Below are 16,083 nucleotides of genomic sequence, written 5' to 3'. Positions count from 1 at the left end.
GACCAGCCAGCAGCCAGCCAGCCAGCCAGCCAGAAAGCCAGCCGCCAGCCAGCCAGCCCAGCAGCAAGCCAAGCCCGCCGCCAGCCAGCCAGCCAGCCCAGCCAGCCAGCCAGCCAGCCAGCCAGCCAGCCACGCCGCCCAGCCAGCCAGTCCAGCAGCCAGCCAGCCAGCCAGCCAGCCAGCCAGCCAGCCAGCCAGGCAGCCAGCCAGCAGCAGCCAGCCAGCCAGCCAGCCAGCCAGCAGCCAGCCAGCCAGCCAGCCAGCCAGCCAGCCAGCCCAGCCAGCCAGCCAGCAGCCAGCCAGCCAGCCAGCCAGCCAGCCAGCAGCCAGCCAGCCAGCCAGCCAGCAGCCAGCCAGCCAGCAGCCAGCCAGCAGCCAGCCAGCCAGCAGCCAGCCAGCCAGCCAGCCAGCCAGGCAGGCAGGCAGGCAGGCAGGCAGCCAGCCAGCCAGCCAGCCAGCAGCCAGCAGCCAGCCAGCCAGCAGCCAGCCAGCCAGCCAGCCAGCCAGCCAGCCAGCCAGCCAGCCAGCCAGCCAGCCAGCAGCCAGCCAGCCAGCCAGCCAGCAGCCAGCCAGCCAGCCAGCCAGCCAGCCAGCCAGCCAGCCAGCCAGCCAGCCAGCAGCCAGCCAGCCAGCAGCCAGCAGCCAGCCAGCCAGCCAGCCAGCCAGCCAGCCAGCCAGCCAGCAGCCAGCAGCCAGCCAGCCAGCCAGCCAGCAGCCAGCCAGCCAGCAGCCAGCCAGCCAGCCCAGCAGCCAGCCAGCCAGCCAGCCAGCCAGCACAGCAGCCAGCCAGCAGCGCAGCAGCCAGCCAGCCAGCCAGCCAAGCCAGCAGCCAGCCAGCCAGCCGCCAGCCAGCAGCCAGCCAGCCAGCCAGCCAGCCAGCCAGCCAGCCAGCAGCCAGCAGCCAGCCGCAGCCAGCCAGCCAGCCAGCCAGCCAGCCAGCCAGCCAGCCAGCCAGCCAGCCAGCCTGGTCCGAAGATGGTTCAACTGGTTCGATGACAAAATTCACGGGAGATGCGCGTTCGACGACGCGGTAAGCGCCTCCATACTTCGGGAGTAGTTTCGATGAGAGGCCAGGGGCGGTGAACGGGAGAGAGAGCCACACAAGCGCGCCAGGAAGCAAGGTGACCGCGGAAGTGGAGTCGCCGCGAGTGCTCTTCTGGCACTCTTGGTAGTTCGAAGTAAAGGCTCGTGCGAGGTCACGGTATTCTTCAGCATGCCTTGCTGTGGCAGAAATAGGCGAGTCCTCGGATGCATCGGGTCGGTAAGGTAAAATTGTGTCGATAGTGTGCGACGGGTGTCGACCGTATAGTAAGAAAAATGGCGAAAAGCCAGTGGTGCTCTGAGTAGCGGTGTTGTACGCGTAGGTGACGAAGGACGTACAGAAGAGCGTCCCAGCTCGTGTGGTCGCAGGCGACTTACATTGAAAGCATGTCGCCGAGCGTGCGGTTGAAGCGTTCTGTGAGGCCATTGGTTTGGGTGTGGTACGCCGTATTTGTGCGATGAATAACGTGGCACTCTTTAAGAATGGCTTCAACCACTTCCGACAGGAAGACACGTCCGCGATCACTGAGCAATTCCTGGGGTGGACCATGCCGCAGGATGAATCGGCGAAGCAGGAATGAGGCAACATCGCGCGCTGTAGCTGCTGGGAGAGTGACGGTTTCGGCGTATCGTGTGAGATGATCTACTGCCACAATGGCCCAGCGGTTACCAGCCGACGTCAAGGGAAGTGGCCCATACAAATCAATTCCAACGCGCCCGAACGGCCGGGTAGGGCAAGGTAGAGGCTGCAGACCAGCCGGCGAGAGCTGGGGTGAAGATTTCCGGCGCTGGCAGTCGGGGCAGGAGCGAACGAACTGTTGAACGTAATTGTACATTCCTCGCCAGTAGTAGCGCTGTCGAAGGCGCTGGTAGGTTTTGAAAACTCCCGAGTGTGCGCACTGTGGATCGGCGTGAAAGGATGCGCAGATTTCGGAGCGCAGACTGCGAGGAACTACTAACAACCACTAGCGGCCGTCTGCGGTATAACTGCGTCGGTGAAGCAGGTTGTCGCGAACCGCGAAATGGCGAGCCTTACGACGCAACGTACGAGTGGTTGACTGTGGTGATGGGTCAGCAAGCAAGTCTATAATCGAGGCAATCCACTGGTCCTTGCACTGCTCGGAAGCTTAGTATCAAGGTCGATTGAAGAAACAGCGAGCTGGGATAGTGAGCAGCAGGTATTGTCGTCAGGCAAGGGAGAGCGTGAAAGGGCGTCGGCGTCAGAATGTTGGCATCCGTTGCGGTACAGCACGCGGATATCGTAGTCCTGCAGGCGAAGTGCCCAGCGGGCAATACGACCTGAAGGATCCTTCAACGATGACAGCCAACATAGTGCATGGTGGTCCGTGACGACATCAAATGGGCGGCCATACAAATAAGGCCGGAACTTAGTAAGAGCCCAGATAATCACCTGACATTCTTTTTCCATGACAGTGTAATTGGTCTCGGCCTTCGTAAGGGTGCGACTGGCATAGGCCACGACATATTCAGGAAAGCCAAGTTTGCGCTGCGCAAGGACAGCACCGAGGCCAACACCGCTGGCATCTGTGTGTACCTCTGTAGGGGCCGTCGGGTCGTAGTGGCGCAAAATTGGGGGAGTCGTCAGCAAACTGAACTGAACTGAACTTTATCTGGTTCTGAGAAGAGCAAGTCCTCCTAAGGGGGCTCGTCTGCGGGCCGCGTCCACGACGGGACTGGGAGGTGGAACTCGGCGGCCAACAAACGGCGGTCAGCAAACGACGGAGATTTGCGAACGCTTCCTCGCACTCTGACGACCACGAATGAAGGGATCCGTTGCTTCCAAGGAGCTTCGTCAGAGGTGATATGATGGCGGCGAAATTTCGAATGAAGCGTCGGAAGTAGGAACACACACCTACGAAACTTCGCAGTTCTTTGATGGAAGTAGGTTTAGGGAATTCGGCGACGGCACGAAGCTTGGCTGGATCGGGGAGAATTCCATCCTTGGAAACGACGTAACCCTGTATCGTCAGCTGCCGCGCTGCAAATCGGCACTTCGTTAAATTTAGTTGTAGGCCGGCGTTTATCAAACACGTCAAAACACGCCGGAGGCGTTGAAGGTGCTTGGAGAAGTCCGGGGCAAAAACAACGACGTCATCAAGGTAGCACAAGCACGTGTGCCATTTCAAGCCGCGCAGAACGGTATCCATCATGCGCTCAAAAGTTGCTGGCGCATTACAAAGTCCAAACGGCATGACGCTAAATTCGTATAAGCCGTCGGGCGTGACAAAGGCTGTCTTCGGTCGATCGCCATCTGCCATAGGTACTTGTCAATACCCTGAGCGCAGAATGAGAGATGAAGAAAATTCTGCTCCTTGTAGGCTGTTAATAGTGTCATCGATTCGCGGAAGCGGGTAAACGTCATTACGAGCGATCTTGTTGAGGCGCCGATAGTCCACACAGAACCGTACAGAACCATCCTTCTTCGTAACAAGGACGACGGGAGATGCCCATGGACTGTGGGAAGGTCGGATCACTTCGCGGCGGAGCATATCGACCACTTGTTCATTAATCACACGACGTTCTGTAGCCGATACACGATATGAGCGTTGCCGCAATGGCGATTAAGAGCCAGTATCGATGTGATGCGTAACAGTTGACGTCCGGCCCAGGGAAGGTTGCCCGACGTCGAAAGAAGCACGAAATTCTTGTAAGATGCACAGAAGCTGTGATCGCTGGCCCGGTGTAAGGTCATCGGCAATAGAAGATTCGAACACATCTATAGGCAATGGGCCAGACGTAGAAATCGAGCCGAGCGTACTGTAACGGGCACGGTATGGGTCTTCGGGAACGTCCGTAATTTGTACGTCTGCGATAGCTACGACAGTGCCCAGAGAGACATTCTCCTTGCAGTAGCAACACAGGGTACGGGTTACAAATAAATTTTATTTATGAATACTGCAACCCTAACATAGGGTTTTAGCAGGGTTGGTATACATTTGCTAAATGTACAAATCGGCAAAACAAATAAATATAAAACAGGTAAGGTGAGTACACGCTTTCAGACAAAACAACGGTTTGCAATAAACAGGCATAAGGGCATATAATGAAATCAGCGCTACATTCAAGCTGATCACGAGTGGAGAATCGCTACAGTGATTGAAATAAACAGCAGGAGCACATGCAATAGAATTCAAACACTCACTACTGGAGCTGTGCAGCAAGAATGTTCAAGGATGACTGTGAAACAACTTCGTTACTAAGATTATTCCATTCTGTAATTGTCCTAGGGAAAAACGAATACTTGAATGTGTTATTACGGGTGCAGAATGGGGTTATTGTAAAGGCATGCCTCTGTCTTGTGGCATATCCTGTGGAGAAATGAAGTATATGTGATAAGTCTAACTTAGAATAACCTTTAACTAACTGAAAGAAAAATTTCAATCTCAATACTTTATTCCTTTGTGTAGGTGTTGGGAGGTTGGCTTTTGCTAATAAACATGTTATTGAAGAACGGCCGAAACTGTTATAAATAAATCTAGCAGCTCTCTTTTGAATTTTTTCCATTTCGCTGATATTTTTTGTAGTGTGAGGGTACCAAATTATGGATGCATAATCTAAAGTAGGTTGAACAATTGCCTTAAATGCAATAAGGCGAACGGCGGGAGTGGAGAGCTCGTCTAAGATAAAATAGTTTGTAATTGCACGAGCTTATTACAGTGTTAATATGTCTCGTCCAGTTAAGGTCATTCGAAATCCAAAGACCAAGGTACTTGTAGTGTTGTACCTCCTGCAAAAAAACATTATTGGCTCAATATGCAAAATGAAGAGGGTTACGTTTGCGAGAAATTTTCATGAAAACAATCTTTTTAAAATTAACTGACATCTGCCATTTATCGCACCAACGAATGGCCTTTTGAAATGCATCGTTTAAATGAATCTGGTCTTTATGGTTTTCTACTTCTGAGTATAGGATGCAGTCATCCGCATATAATTTGACTTTTACAGGTATATCATGTGATATATCATTTATAAACAACAAAAAGAGGAGGGGCCCGAGCACGAAGCCTTGGGGACACCCGAGTCAACCGGTACTGTACGAGAACAATGATCATTGAAAAAGACGTACTGTTTTCGATTCGAAAGATAACCGGAAATCTAATTTAGAAGCTGGGTATCTTTACGAATTAAATCCAATTTGAAGAGTAATTTATTGTGAGAGACCGTATCGAAAACTATAGCAAAATCCATAAAAATTGCATCTACCTGTTTTCCGGAATTTATAGATAGTGCGAAATCACGAACTGTAGTTACCAGCTGGGTACAAGTAGAAAATCCTTTCCTGAATCCATGTTGTGAACCTGACAAAATATTTTGCTTATCTAGGAATTCTGAAACATGCTTATGTATTATATGCTCAAGTAGTTTACAGGAAATTGAAATTAATGAGATCGGCCGATAGTTAGCAACAGAATGGGGATTTCCACACTTATGTAGGGGCTTGACTTTAGAAGTTACCCCGTTATCCGGAACTTGACCATCTTTGACAGATTTAGAAAAGAGAATTGTTAGGTACTTTGAAACGCGTTGTGCATAGCGTTTTAAGAACTCATTCGGTACTCCATCAGGACATGAAGATTTTTTAACATCAAGTTTCAAAAGCAAATTCAAAACTTCCTCTTCACTTATGACAACATCCGATAGGGTGTTGACACATCAACTGTTTCCAGGACTCCGTTATCCCTTATAAAAATAGATTTAAATTGATCATTGAAAGCATTAGAAATGACAGAGGAATCACTAGTTTCTACACCGTCAATTTCAAAAACGTCAGTGGTCACAGTATTAGGCGAAATTAAACTCCAGAATCTCTCGGGAGACGAAGACATGAGACTCGGAAGTTGTTGGCCGTAATAGCGTTCCCTGTCAGACAATACATTTGCTTTCACTTGAGAAGCAAGTTCAGAAATTTTTTGCAGAAATGTTTTGCAGAAATTTTTTGCTGGAGGATACTTACGTCTTTAGAGCACCGTCTTTGATTTTTTAAACGTTTGAGCCGTCTACGCAACTGCAACGTTTCCCGAGAAATCCAGGGGTTCTTTCCTTTCGATTTTTTTACAATGCGTGGAACAAATCGATCAATACACTCATTTATAATGTCCTCGAAACGCTTCCACAAATAATGAATATCAGTAGTGCAACTCGAAAAAGAATCAAATTCAAATGACAGTAAGTCCAATATTGAAGTGTCATCTGCTCGTGAAAAGTTTGGGAACGAGGCCCTCTTGCAATTTTTCTTTAAAACAACATCAGAAAGCGTGAGTATCACTGCCTGATGATCAGATATTCCAGGGAGAACAGAGCAGCTAGCTTGAGCAGAGATTGAGCCACTAATGAAAAAGAGATCTAGAATTTAACAAGAGTTTGCCTGTATTCGAGTGAATTCATCAACGATTTGCATTAGGTCAAACGAAAACGCTATATCAATCATTTTTTCACCAATTTTATAGTTAGGTTGTTGCAAACAGAAAGATGGTCAATTAATATGTGGCAAATTAAAATTTCCAGCTAGAGTTATCCGATCCTCAGGCTTCACATGCGCGACAAGGTAGTTGTGTATAATTCATCCAGAACATCCATGGAGGAATTCGGTGGGCGATAAATAGCTCCAATAACATACCTGGTCTTTCCGTAATACGCTTTGCAAAATATGCCTTCGAAATTACGTATGTCATGCATTTTTGTAATTTGCAATGACTGTCTAAACAGGATCGCCACCCCACCACCTCTACTCCCACGGTCATTCCGATACACAGGTTAGCCCCGTGGAACAAATTCACTATCAAGTATGCTATCGTGCAACCATGTTTCGGTTAGGATAGCGCTATGGGGACTATAGGCCAGGAGGGTTCCTTCTAATTCTGCGGTTTTGTTAATAACACTTCTACAGTTTATATTTAGTATTTTCAGCGACTGAATGCTGCAAATGTTCCGTCATTTTGCATTCTTCTTTACCTTAACACGTGCATTTTTTGCTTCATCCCAACTAAACAAGTTCCCATCTACACTCAGTCGATTGTAGAGAAGCTTTACTTTAACACCGTTCTCTCTCTCGTTTTCGGAACTTTTCCACAGATTTATATGTGCCTCACGAACCTTGTATGAAAAATCCTCAGAAAAGGACAATACAGAGCCCTTTAACTTGTGCGTAACCTTCAAAACAGACATCTTCTCACGATAATCAATACACTTTAGAATAACTGGTCTGTCTTTGTTTTCAACTATGCGGCCAAGCCTGTGGCATCTTTCAACAGTAATTGCCCTTATACCTAATTTATGCTGGAGGATTTCATTGATGATATCTTGGATCATCTGAGGCGTTTCCCTAGGGGGTTCTTTTAGGCCGTAAATGATTAAGTTATGCTCCGATTTTCAAAGTCATCAACTTTGCTTTCAAGGGATGCTAATTTTTGTTGCATTTGAGTTATAGAATCCTCAATTTCTTTCACTTGTTTAGACAATGAAGAAAATTTATTCATGTGACGCTCAATGGCATCAACTCGTTCTGCTAGCGTGCCAAATTTTTCTACTAAATCTTTCTGATTGGCCTGCACGTCCTCAATAGCTGATTTCATTGTTTTTTGGCCAGCGAGTAGCTCAGATAGCATTTCCTTTTCCGTAAGAGGACCAGGATTAGCTTCAACGTCACCGAAAACCAACAGATCAACAGGTATAGGCGCGACACAAGCAAAAAGAAGTTTAAGACACAGTGGGCAAGGCAGCAGGAAACGGTTATCATTACGATAACATGGAGCAGGAAAGTACCTACTAACCTGTATCGCAAGGCAAAGCGGATTACTCAGCATGCTGCCTTCTCTGCTGCTGACAAGCCCACTGCCGTGAAATGAGCCTGCCCGTAGATTTAAAGGCTCCGAAGTGATCACGGGAACCGACGTCACTCGGCGATGATTCCACGTGGACGCTATGATGAAAGGGGGCGTTGTTTCCTCGATCCAGCAGCGATCGTCCACAGGTGATGATAACCAGCCCTCGTTAGGCCAGCCAGACGAGGTGACGTCATCGTTCCGAGCCAGCCCCGGGAAGACGGTGCACACCGCAGGACATTTACCAAGAAGAAGCGCCAAGACCTGTATCGCAAGGCAAAGCGGATTACTCAGCATGCTGCCTTCTCTGCTGCTGACAAGCCCACACCAAATATAGCACTAGAGCTCTGTGTGATGTTCACCGTCGCAAAAGGTAGCAGTAGACCTTTTCGAGTGGAAAAGCGGCTAGATGGAGAAAGTAGTGCGACGGCGTCGGAGAGGCTGCTGCAGTACACAGAGACAACCACTGACGAGTTGGGAGGAACGATGGTGTCGTGTGTGACGAGTAGTTTGTTCGGAAGAGAAGCATTGTCAGCGAGCGTCAAATCTGAGAGCAGCGACAGTTCTAGTTCGGCCCGTGCGCAATGAATGACAGCATTGTGGCGGGAGAGAAAATACCAGCCGAGGATAACGTCATGGGAGCACGACGAAATTACAATAAATTCGATGGCGTACACCACGTCCTCAACGACAACACGAGCTGTGCACGCCGCTAACGGGAGAATACGTTGTGCGCCGGCTGTGCGGAGGGACAGTCCAGTAAGGGGCATCGTGACTTTCTGAATCAAGCAACAAAGTTTTGCGTCCATAACTGATACGACGGCTCCGGTGTCCACGAGTGCAGATGTGTGAACACCGTCAACAAACACGTCTATCACATTCCTCGGGCTACCCTGATGATTTTCGCATTTCGCCGGCGTCGCACCCCTTGCCTCGTGGACTGCGACGATTTGTTTTCATCTTCCCGAACTGCGGGACGAGGCCGCACCGGTGATAGCGAGCGTCGGCGTGGAGAAGGTGAGCGGCGGGTATTGGGAGTTGGGCCGAACGTAGGTGACGATGCCGATATGGACGGGGAGAACCGACCATACGACTTGGCGCATATGTTGTAGCGCTAGGCGACTGTACGCGATTACAGTAGCGTGCAACGTGACCTGCGTAGCCGCACGCAAAACAAATAGGCCGGTTGTCAGATGTACGCCAGCGATTCGCTGTGGTGGGACCCGTCCATGTAGGAGGACGCGTTGTGCGGGGCAGCTGGTGATTTGGTGGCATCGCGGGCTGTGGTCGGGGCACGGTCAAGACGTCGGCGTAAGTGAGAGGCCCACCTTGAGAGAAGGGTTCGGGCCTGGCGACGACTTCCGCGTAGCTGAGTGGTGCAGCCAGAGGGATCTGTTGGGGCCTGGTGACCACTTCAGCGTAGCGGAGAGGTGCGGCCGCAGGAACATGTTGGTGGCGCTCAGGCAAAATCTCGTTGAGTTCGTGCGCAATGGCGCGGCGGAGCGGGGGCTCAAAACTTGACGTTGGCTCTTGTACGGGTTGTGGTTCGTCAAAGGACATTAAGGAGAGCTGGCGTGAAATTTCCTCGCGCAAGAACGCCTTCATTTCTGCCATCAACGCTGACTGCTCAGAAATGGCCGTCAAGCCAGCGAGGTGTTCGTCGCGTGATGGAGGGCGACGGGTCAACGATCGCTGCCTGCGTAGCTCCTCGTAACTTTGGCACAATGTAATTATCTCTGCCACAGTCCGAGAATTTTCGGCAAGCAGCATGTTGAAGGCATCGTCTTCTATGCCTTTCATAGCATTCCTGATCTCATCAGACTCCGACATGGTCGCGTTGACTTTCTTGCATAAGTCCAGGATGTCTTCGATGTAACTTGTGAAGGATTCACCGACTTGCTGAGCTCGTTCCCGCAAACGCTGTTCGGCGCGCAGCTTAAGAACAGGCTTCGTCCCATTCATTGTGGGCGCTTACCCGCTCGTAGGTCGTAAGCCAATCCTCAACGTCAGTGTCATCCGCGCCTGTGAAGATAGCAGGGTCCCTGTGACGAGGCACACCAGAGCACGGTGCCGGTGCAGGGGGAGGCACTTGTTGGGAGGCTTCTTTAGGCATGGTGGAAGGTACGGTGTGGGATCGAAGTTACAGGTTGCAGGTTTTGAGGGCGCAGCACGCTCCACCAATTGTAAAGAGTTTATTAGAGATCGGAGCAGCGCAGCGTCGACAGCCTAACTCGAGAAGTACTGTCCTAATTATCAAAGTGTCAATGAGAAAGTTGTAGAGCAAAATGAAAAACTCCCGATACAGCTTTCTGTTGCTCAATACGTGCCCACATCAATGTGTTTTTCCGAGTGTCAAAGCAGCCCGCGAATACACGCAGAATTGCCGCACGACTGGCCGCTCGAGGCACTTAGCGTGTATTTGATAACGTTGCCGTTGTCAGATGGGAAGGGGACTTGGAACCCGTAGGTACCGCGCCCCAGAGCGTACATGTACTCATCAACCGAGCATCATTCGGTACATTGACCCCGGCACCCCCCCCCCCCCCCTACCCGGGCTGACTGGGTGGGGGGCTTTGGTTTGGGCCAACGGTCCTTCCCGGACAAGGGGGCCACTGTGGAGCGGCACACACCGTGCTATTTCGCGCTTCACACAAACAGCCATGTCGGTCGTCAGGGACACGAGCCCATCAGATCCCTGGATTACCTCGACGGAAAAAGTGTCAAGGCAAACAACCATGGAGACAACATAAGCCGTCCGCGGCGCAGCGCACTCTGTTGCGCCAGCACCGGTTCCAACTCTGTGTTCCACTGAGGCGAACGGAATCACGTGGATCGACTAGCGCATGCTGTCCAGTCGAGTGACCTTAGAAGCATGCATCATAACTTAATGGAAAGCTTTCCACCTGACTCATCAAAAATCACAGCAGGGCGAGCCCACACTTCGAGAAACTTCTTCTCGCCTAGGTGATGCCGCTCCCGGGTGAGATGGAACCATACTTCCTTCCGTGCTTTTCCAAGCACTTCGTGAAGACCCGGCGCCCCTCCTCCGAAAACCGCATCACAGCATGCTAACCAAACTTGGTATTAGCACTCGACAAGAAGAAGCACGAACTGGTTGATCGCCTGGCTAGGCAAAGGGTGCAAGAAACGGACTGTCTGAAATGGAACGCCTGGGAGACTAAACAAACTAGCTATCCCTTGGAGGAGAGCAGCAGAAAGTAAACACTGCGAAAAGATGTGAACTGTATCCTCTCGACCGCCACAAAAGGGGCACACTCCACGAGCCGGGATGGCTGTGAAGGGTCGGAAGCTAACCGGCAAACATCCTCGCGCCAGGCGGTACATGAATGTAGCTCGTCTGGCGTCAAGGAAGCTCGCCGTAATGAGCTTCCAGCTTGGCCTGTGAAAAGACAGGTCATACCTTTGCCAATGCGGGGGAGACCGGGGGTAAGGATATCAACTAGTTCTTGGAGCGGAGTAGAAATTACGTCGATGTCGGAATGGACCTTGCGAAGGCGTGCCAATGAATTGGCAGCCATCGAATAGAATGGGGATGGGGTTCCTGAGCGAGGCACACAGTGAGAGAATGTGCTCTGGGAAAACAAACGGAGTCTAGTGCTAAGGAAGAAGGAAGTAAAGCTTCGAGTCAGGAGCATGTCTGAGCTAAGGGCAACCTGGGTCCACCTGACGTGTAGTGCAGTAGCTACGATGCCCAAGTCGGGAATTCCGAGTCCTCCTTTATCCTTGGGCCGCTTAAGCACCTGCCTAGCTACACAACCAGTTGTCCCTTTCCAAAGAAACCGAAAGAGAACCCTCTCCAACATAAGCTTGGTTCGGGTTGGAACAGGGGACACACATGCTACATACGTGAGAAAAGAAAAAAGAAGAGACCTAAGAATGTTCGCTCTAACTGTCAATGGACACGACAACACGCTGAACTCCTGAATCCTGGTTTCAAGCTTCTCTTTAGCTTGCTGCCAGTTTTCAGAAGACAGACCGTCTGGAACGAATTGGAAACCTAGAATGCGCAACCGCGTTTTCACGGGTAGACCATGAACGGGCTGCGGGCTGGACGGAGTGGAGTTCAAGTACATGGCTGCTTCAAGTACATGACGTCCAGGACGGTGCACGCTGATGCCTCGTCCGGGACGACAATACACAAGTCGTCTGCATAGGCGAAGAGTGCAACTGGAGGGGAACCTGGTGGAAGTAGGAACTTGCCAATTCTACTGTCACAGGATAGCCTCTGCAGAAGGGGTTCGATTGCGAGTACGTAGAGAGCAGGTGAGAGCGGATCTCCCTGCCGTACACCACGACCCACAACGAAAGCCCCCGAGACGCGATCCTGTATGAGAACAGCAGAAGTCGGTCGAGAGTACAAAGCTTGGACCATACGCTGAAAACCCACGCTAAAGCCGGCCTCCTTCAAAACCCGAAAAAGGTACCTGTGGCTAATGATATCGAAATCCTTCTCCTGATCAAAGGAGCAGAAAATACCTGGAAGTTTCCTTGTATTTGCCCACAGGAGAGGGTCTCTGACTGCTAAACCGTGAAGCTGAGTGGAACGCCCCTGAACGCAGCATGCCTGGTATGGACCCAAAACAGTGTTGAGAACTGGCGTGAGTCGCATACACAGACACTTTGCTATGAGCTTGTAATCGCAGTTCAGAAGTGTGATGGACCGCCAGGCTCTTAGATCGGTGCTTCTCGACTCATCCTTGAACAGGAGAGTGATTAGCCCCTCTCTTTGAGACGCTGACAAAGTCCCTTCACTGAGCAGCCTGCTCACCAATGATGTGAAAGGCTTCCCTAACAGACTCCAAAACTTCACATAAAATTCAACGGTCAAACCATCGGATCCTGGACTGCGATTGTGCTTCATAGACTTCAATACTGCAAAGAGCTCGTCTTCAACTATGGCTGTGTCACCAACTTCCGGCGGTTCAGTTGGTGGAACGAATGGAAAAACAGCCGGAGTGGCAGCTGGCTCAGCATAAAGGTTCATGTAGAACTGCCTTGCCAGTGCAAGCACTCCTGGTGAGTCGACTAAGCTACCATCACTTGGATCTACTATGGAAGAGAGAGTTGTGCTCTTCCTTGAAAGATGCCTGCGGAGAATGTTTCTGCTGCACCACGCTTCCATTTCCCACCGCTCCGCTCGGGTTATAGCTCTCAAGCTATCCCAGCGTCGCTGTAGGAGAATCCGAAGTTCCTTTAGGAGTGAGGCCAGCGCCGGACCAACCCCAGGCCCACGAGACAGTGGCCTCGAGAGCAGAAGGATCGCGTCGGAGACGATTTTAATCTCCTCGCGCTGGACGCTTGCCCCAAGATCTGAAGCACTCACGGACACTGGCCTTCACTTCGTCCCATTCTCTACCTTCTAGATTCGCTCTGTTGTGCAGCGAGCGAAACAGAATGGACGATACCTCTGCTGTCGCCTGCCTGTCTCTAAGGAGCCGTGGGTTTAGACGCCACGGTCTCTTCCCCTGCGGCACTAAACTCGAGTCGGCAAACCGCAGTGTCAGGAAGCGGTGGTCGCTAAGAGCAGAAGGAATTACCTTAGAGGAATGCATACTGGGAGCCAGTGATGACGAGACATAAAACCGATCGATGCGGCTCTTCACCCCTCGCCCTGTCCAAGTCATTCCTGACTTCGCAGGGCGAAGCGTGCGCCAAACATCAACCAGTCCCAGCTCATCAACGAGCCCCCGTAGTACAATATCTCCAGCCCTATCCCTGAATTTCGGAGTACCTCTTTTAGATATACACGATCTACCTGCTCTAACACGCAATTGAAGTCGCCTACAAGAATAAGCCGAGAAGGGCCCACTAAGTAGGGATCCAATGCAGCAAAAAACTCTTTTTGACCTTTATCTCTGTTTGGAGCATAAACATTAACAATTCGAATGCCAGAATCAAGACTCACTGACAGAATGTGGCCCTCGGCATCCCTGGCATGGCGTAGAACCAGGCCTTTGAAGCTCGGCATCAAAGTGATGGCCGTGCCTCGGCAGCCCGACCCGCCATAACTCCAGAAAGACCTCGTGCCAAAAGTCCTGTCAAAGTGGCTGATCTGACCTAACCTGTGGACATAGGTTTCCTGAAGTACAAGAATATCTACATTTGCGGACCTAGCTAAGTCGACTATCGCGAGCCGTTTTGAATTTCGAGTCAAGCCTCTACAGTTAAAGGTAGCTAGAGTTAGAGAGAAAGCCATAATGAGTGGAAGAAAAATTTAGCAAAAGACTAAAAGAGAGCTAGAGAAAAACAAGAAAGATAAGGAAAAGGAAATGCTAGTACTGGGTAACACTAGCCGAAACAAAACTCCGATGTTACAACTGCCTAAGCGAGAGTCTCCTCGAGTGGAGACCCCGCGGCTGTTGATTCATACGAATTTTCTGACATCAACGAACAGTCGCAGTCGTGACCCTTACAGTATGTGCAAGGAGAATTATCCTCGCCTTCCGAAGAATCGTCGATATCCGACTCTGATCCTGAGGCCACCACAGCCGTGCGTTTGGGTGTAGGAAGACCAGGCTCCGAGCTATGGGAGCCAGCACCTTCCGAGTCCGAAGACGACCGCCGTGAGGCCGCCTCCCTGGCCGCCGATCCAGAGCGCTTGCTACGTTTTTCTTCCGTTTCTTACAGGGCACCTCAATGAAAGGGGCCTCCGTGCTCGTGCTAGCAAGCGGTCCCGGCTCACCAGAGAGTTCGGCCGCCACGGCGGGCACCGCTGCTGCCTCGGGGGCAACTACGGGAGCCGCGACCACCTCCTCGCCACCTCCCCCTCCGCTCGTCGCCGCGGCAGACAGGGAAGTGAGCACATTGACAGCCGCGGAATCTGCATCGACTCCGGCAGTGTCTCCCTCGCTCAAGGAGCCCTGGCTGTCTCCGTTTTCCATCGCAACTGTGGGGCTACCTAACACCGAAGTGACCGCCGGCTCTGACGCAGATGGCTGCGGCTCAGAGCCCGAGGCCACTGACGGGTAGGTGCGGAGAGGGCACGACGAGACCGCGTGATCTCCGCCACATCGTACGCACGCCGCGTCGCAGCTCTCGTGACCCAACTGCTCGCAGCGTACGCACTTCGGCGTCTCACACGCGACCGCGTGGTGCCCCTCTAAGTTGCACCTACGACACAACCGTGCAACACCCTCGTACTCGCACTGCACTACCCTATCACCAACCCGGAGAAGGTTAGGGACGGGCCGCGCCATCTCCATCCGAATGCGCCGGTTGCCTGTACCGACGCTAGGAAAACCCGGCACGCACACTTCGGAGATCCCTAGGACCTTTCCAAAAACCTGTAGCCCTTCTGAGAGGGCTTGGTCTGCCAGGTCCGAAGGGTAGCCAAAAACCCTGACCACCTTCGTCCGTACACCACGATACTCAAACTGAATCAACACATCACGAACCTTCAAAGCGGGATCGGCTGAGAGGCGATCGACCGCGGCCTTAGTCTTAAACGTAACCTCGAACCGGCCGGCGCCAAAATCCTGCACAGACTTCAGCTCCGACAACGAAACGCGCTGCACGAGCGCTTTACACACGTCCACATTGGTCGCTCCTTTCGGTACGCGACCAAAGAACGTAAACGGCCGAAGCCGTGAAGGGGCCACCATCGCGGTGAAAACCACGTGGCGGCCGCGTCTAGCCGAAGTTAAGCTATAACAGGCTAGCTGCAATGCTAAAAACCTAAGCTAAACAGAAAAAAAGAAAAGAAAGTAAAATGTCACGATGGTCTCTCACCAAACCGCTGGACACCTGGCTTGAATCCTCAAGGACCCGCGCCGTATCCAACCATGGAGAGAAGCAGCCACAAACAGCAGGCCACGGGTCAGGCACGCCGCACGATCACCAGGTCCTGGCCATGGCGGAAGAAGGAGACGGGAGCGTCCAAACTCGTCGACTGCGGGAGTGAAACTTCCGGCCCTTGCGTGGGAGCGGCCCGCGACTAAGGTCCTCGTGTCGCAGAAAATGCGGCGTTGGCAACCGGCGTGCGTTACCGGGTGGTGGAGAAAATCCCCAACCACCCCGACCGCGCAGGCCCTCCACGTGGTGCAAGGTTTTGGTGAACAAAAATTTAATTTCTCACAGTGAAATCCCTCAGGAAAATGGTAAAGTACGACTTTACCATTCGGCGTCGGATTCGCCGTCGGACTGTTTACCAATCGGCGTCGGATTGTAATTTGAATGTACG

At 51.7% G+C, this 16,083-nt stretch overlaps 1 protein-coding gene across 1 annotated transcript in view; it reads left to right on the top strand.

The window, feature by feature from the left end:
- Positions 1–14,873, top strand: part of LOC119455812 (transcriptional regulatory protein AlgP-like) — a 31,063-nt gene extending 16,190 nt beyond the window's left edge. The window contains exons 3-4 of the mRNA XM_049667298.1: positions 110–169; positions 14,532–14,873. Coding sequence (XP_049523255.1) covers positions 110–169; positions 14,532–14,873 — 402 coding nt within the window. The remainder of the gene's footprint in view (positions 1–109; positions 170–14,531) is intronic.
- Positions 14,874–16,083: the final 1,210 nt, after the last annotated feature.

The sequence above is a fragment of the Dermacentor silvarum genome, chromosome 1 (genome assembly GCF_013339745.2).
Source record: "Dermacentor silvarum isolate Dsil-2018 chromosome 1, BIME_Dsil_1.4, whole genome shotgun sequence".
Lineage (NCBI taxonomy): Eukaryota > Metazoa > Arthropoda > Arachnida > Ixodida > Ixodidae > Dermacentor > Dermacentor silvarum.
Note: the sequence above shows the minus strand (reverse complement) of the source record. Positions and strands in the feature narration are given on the sequence as shown.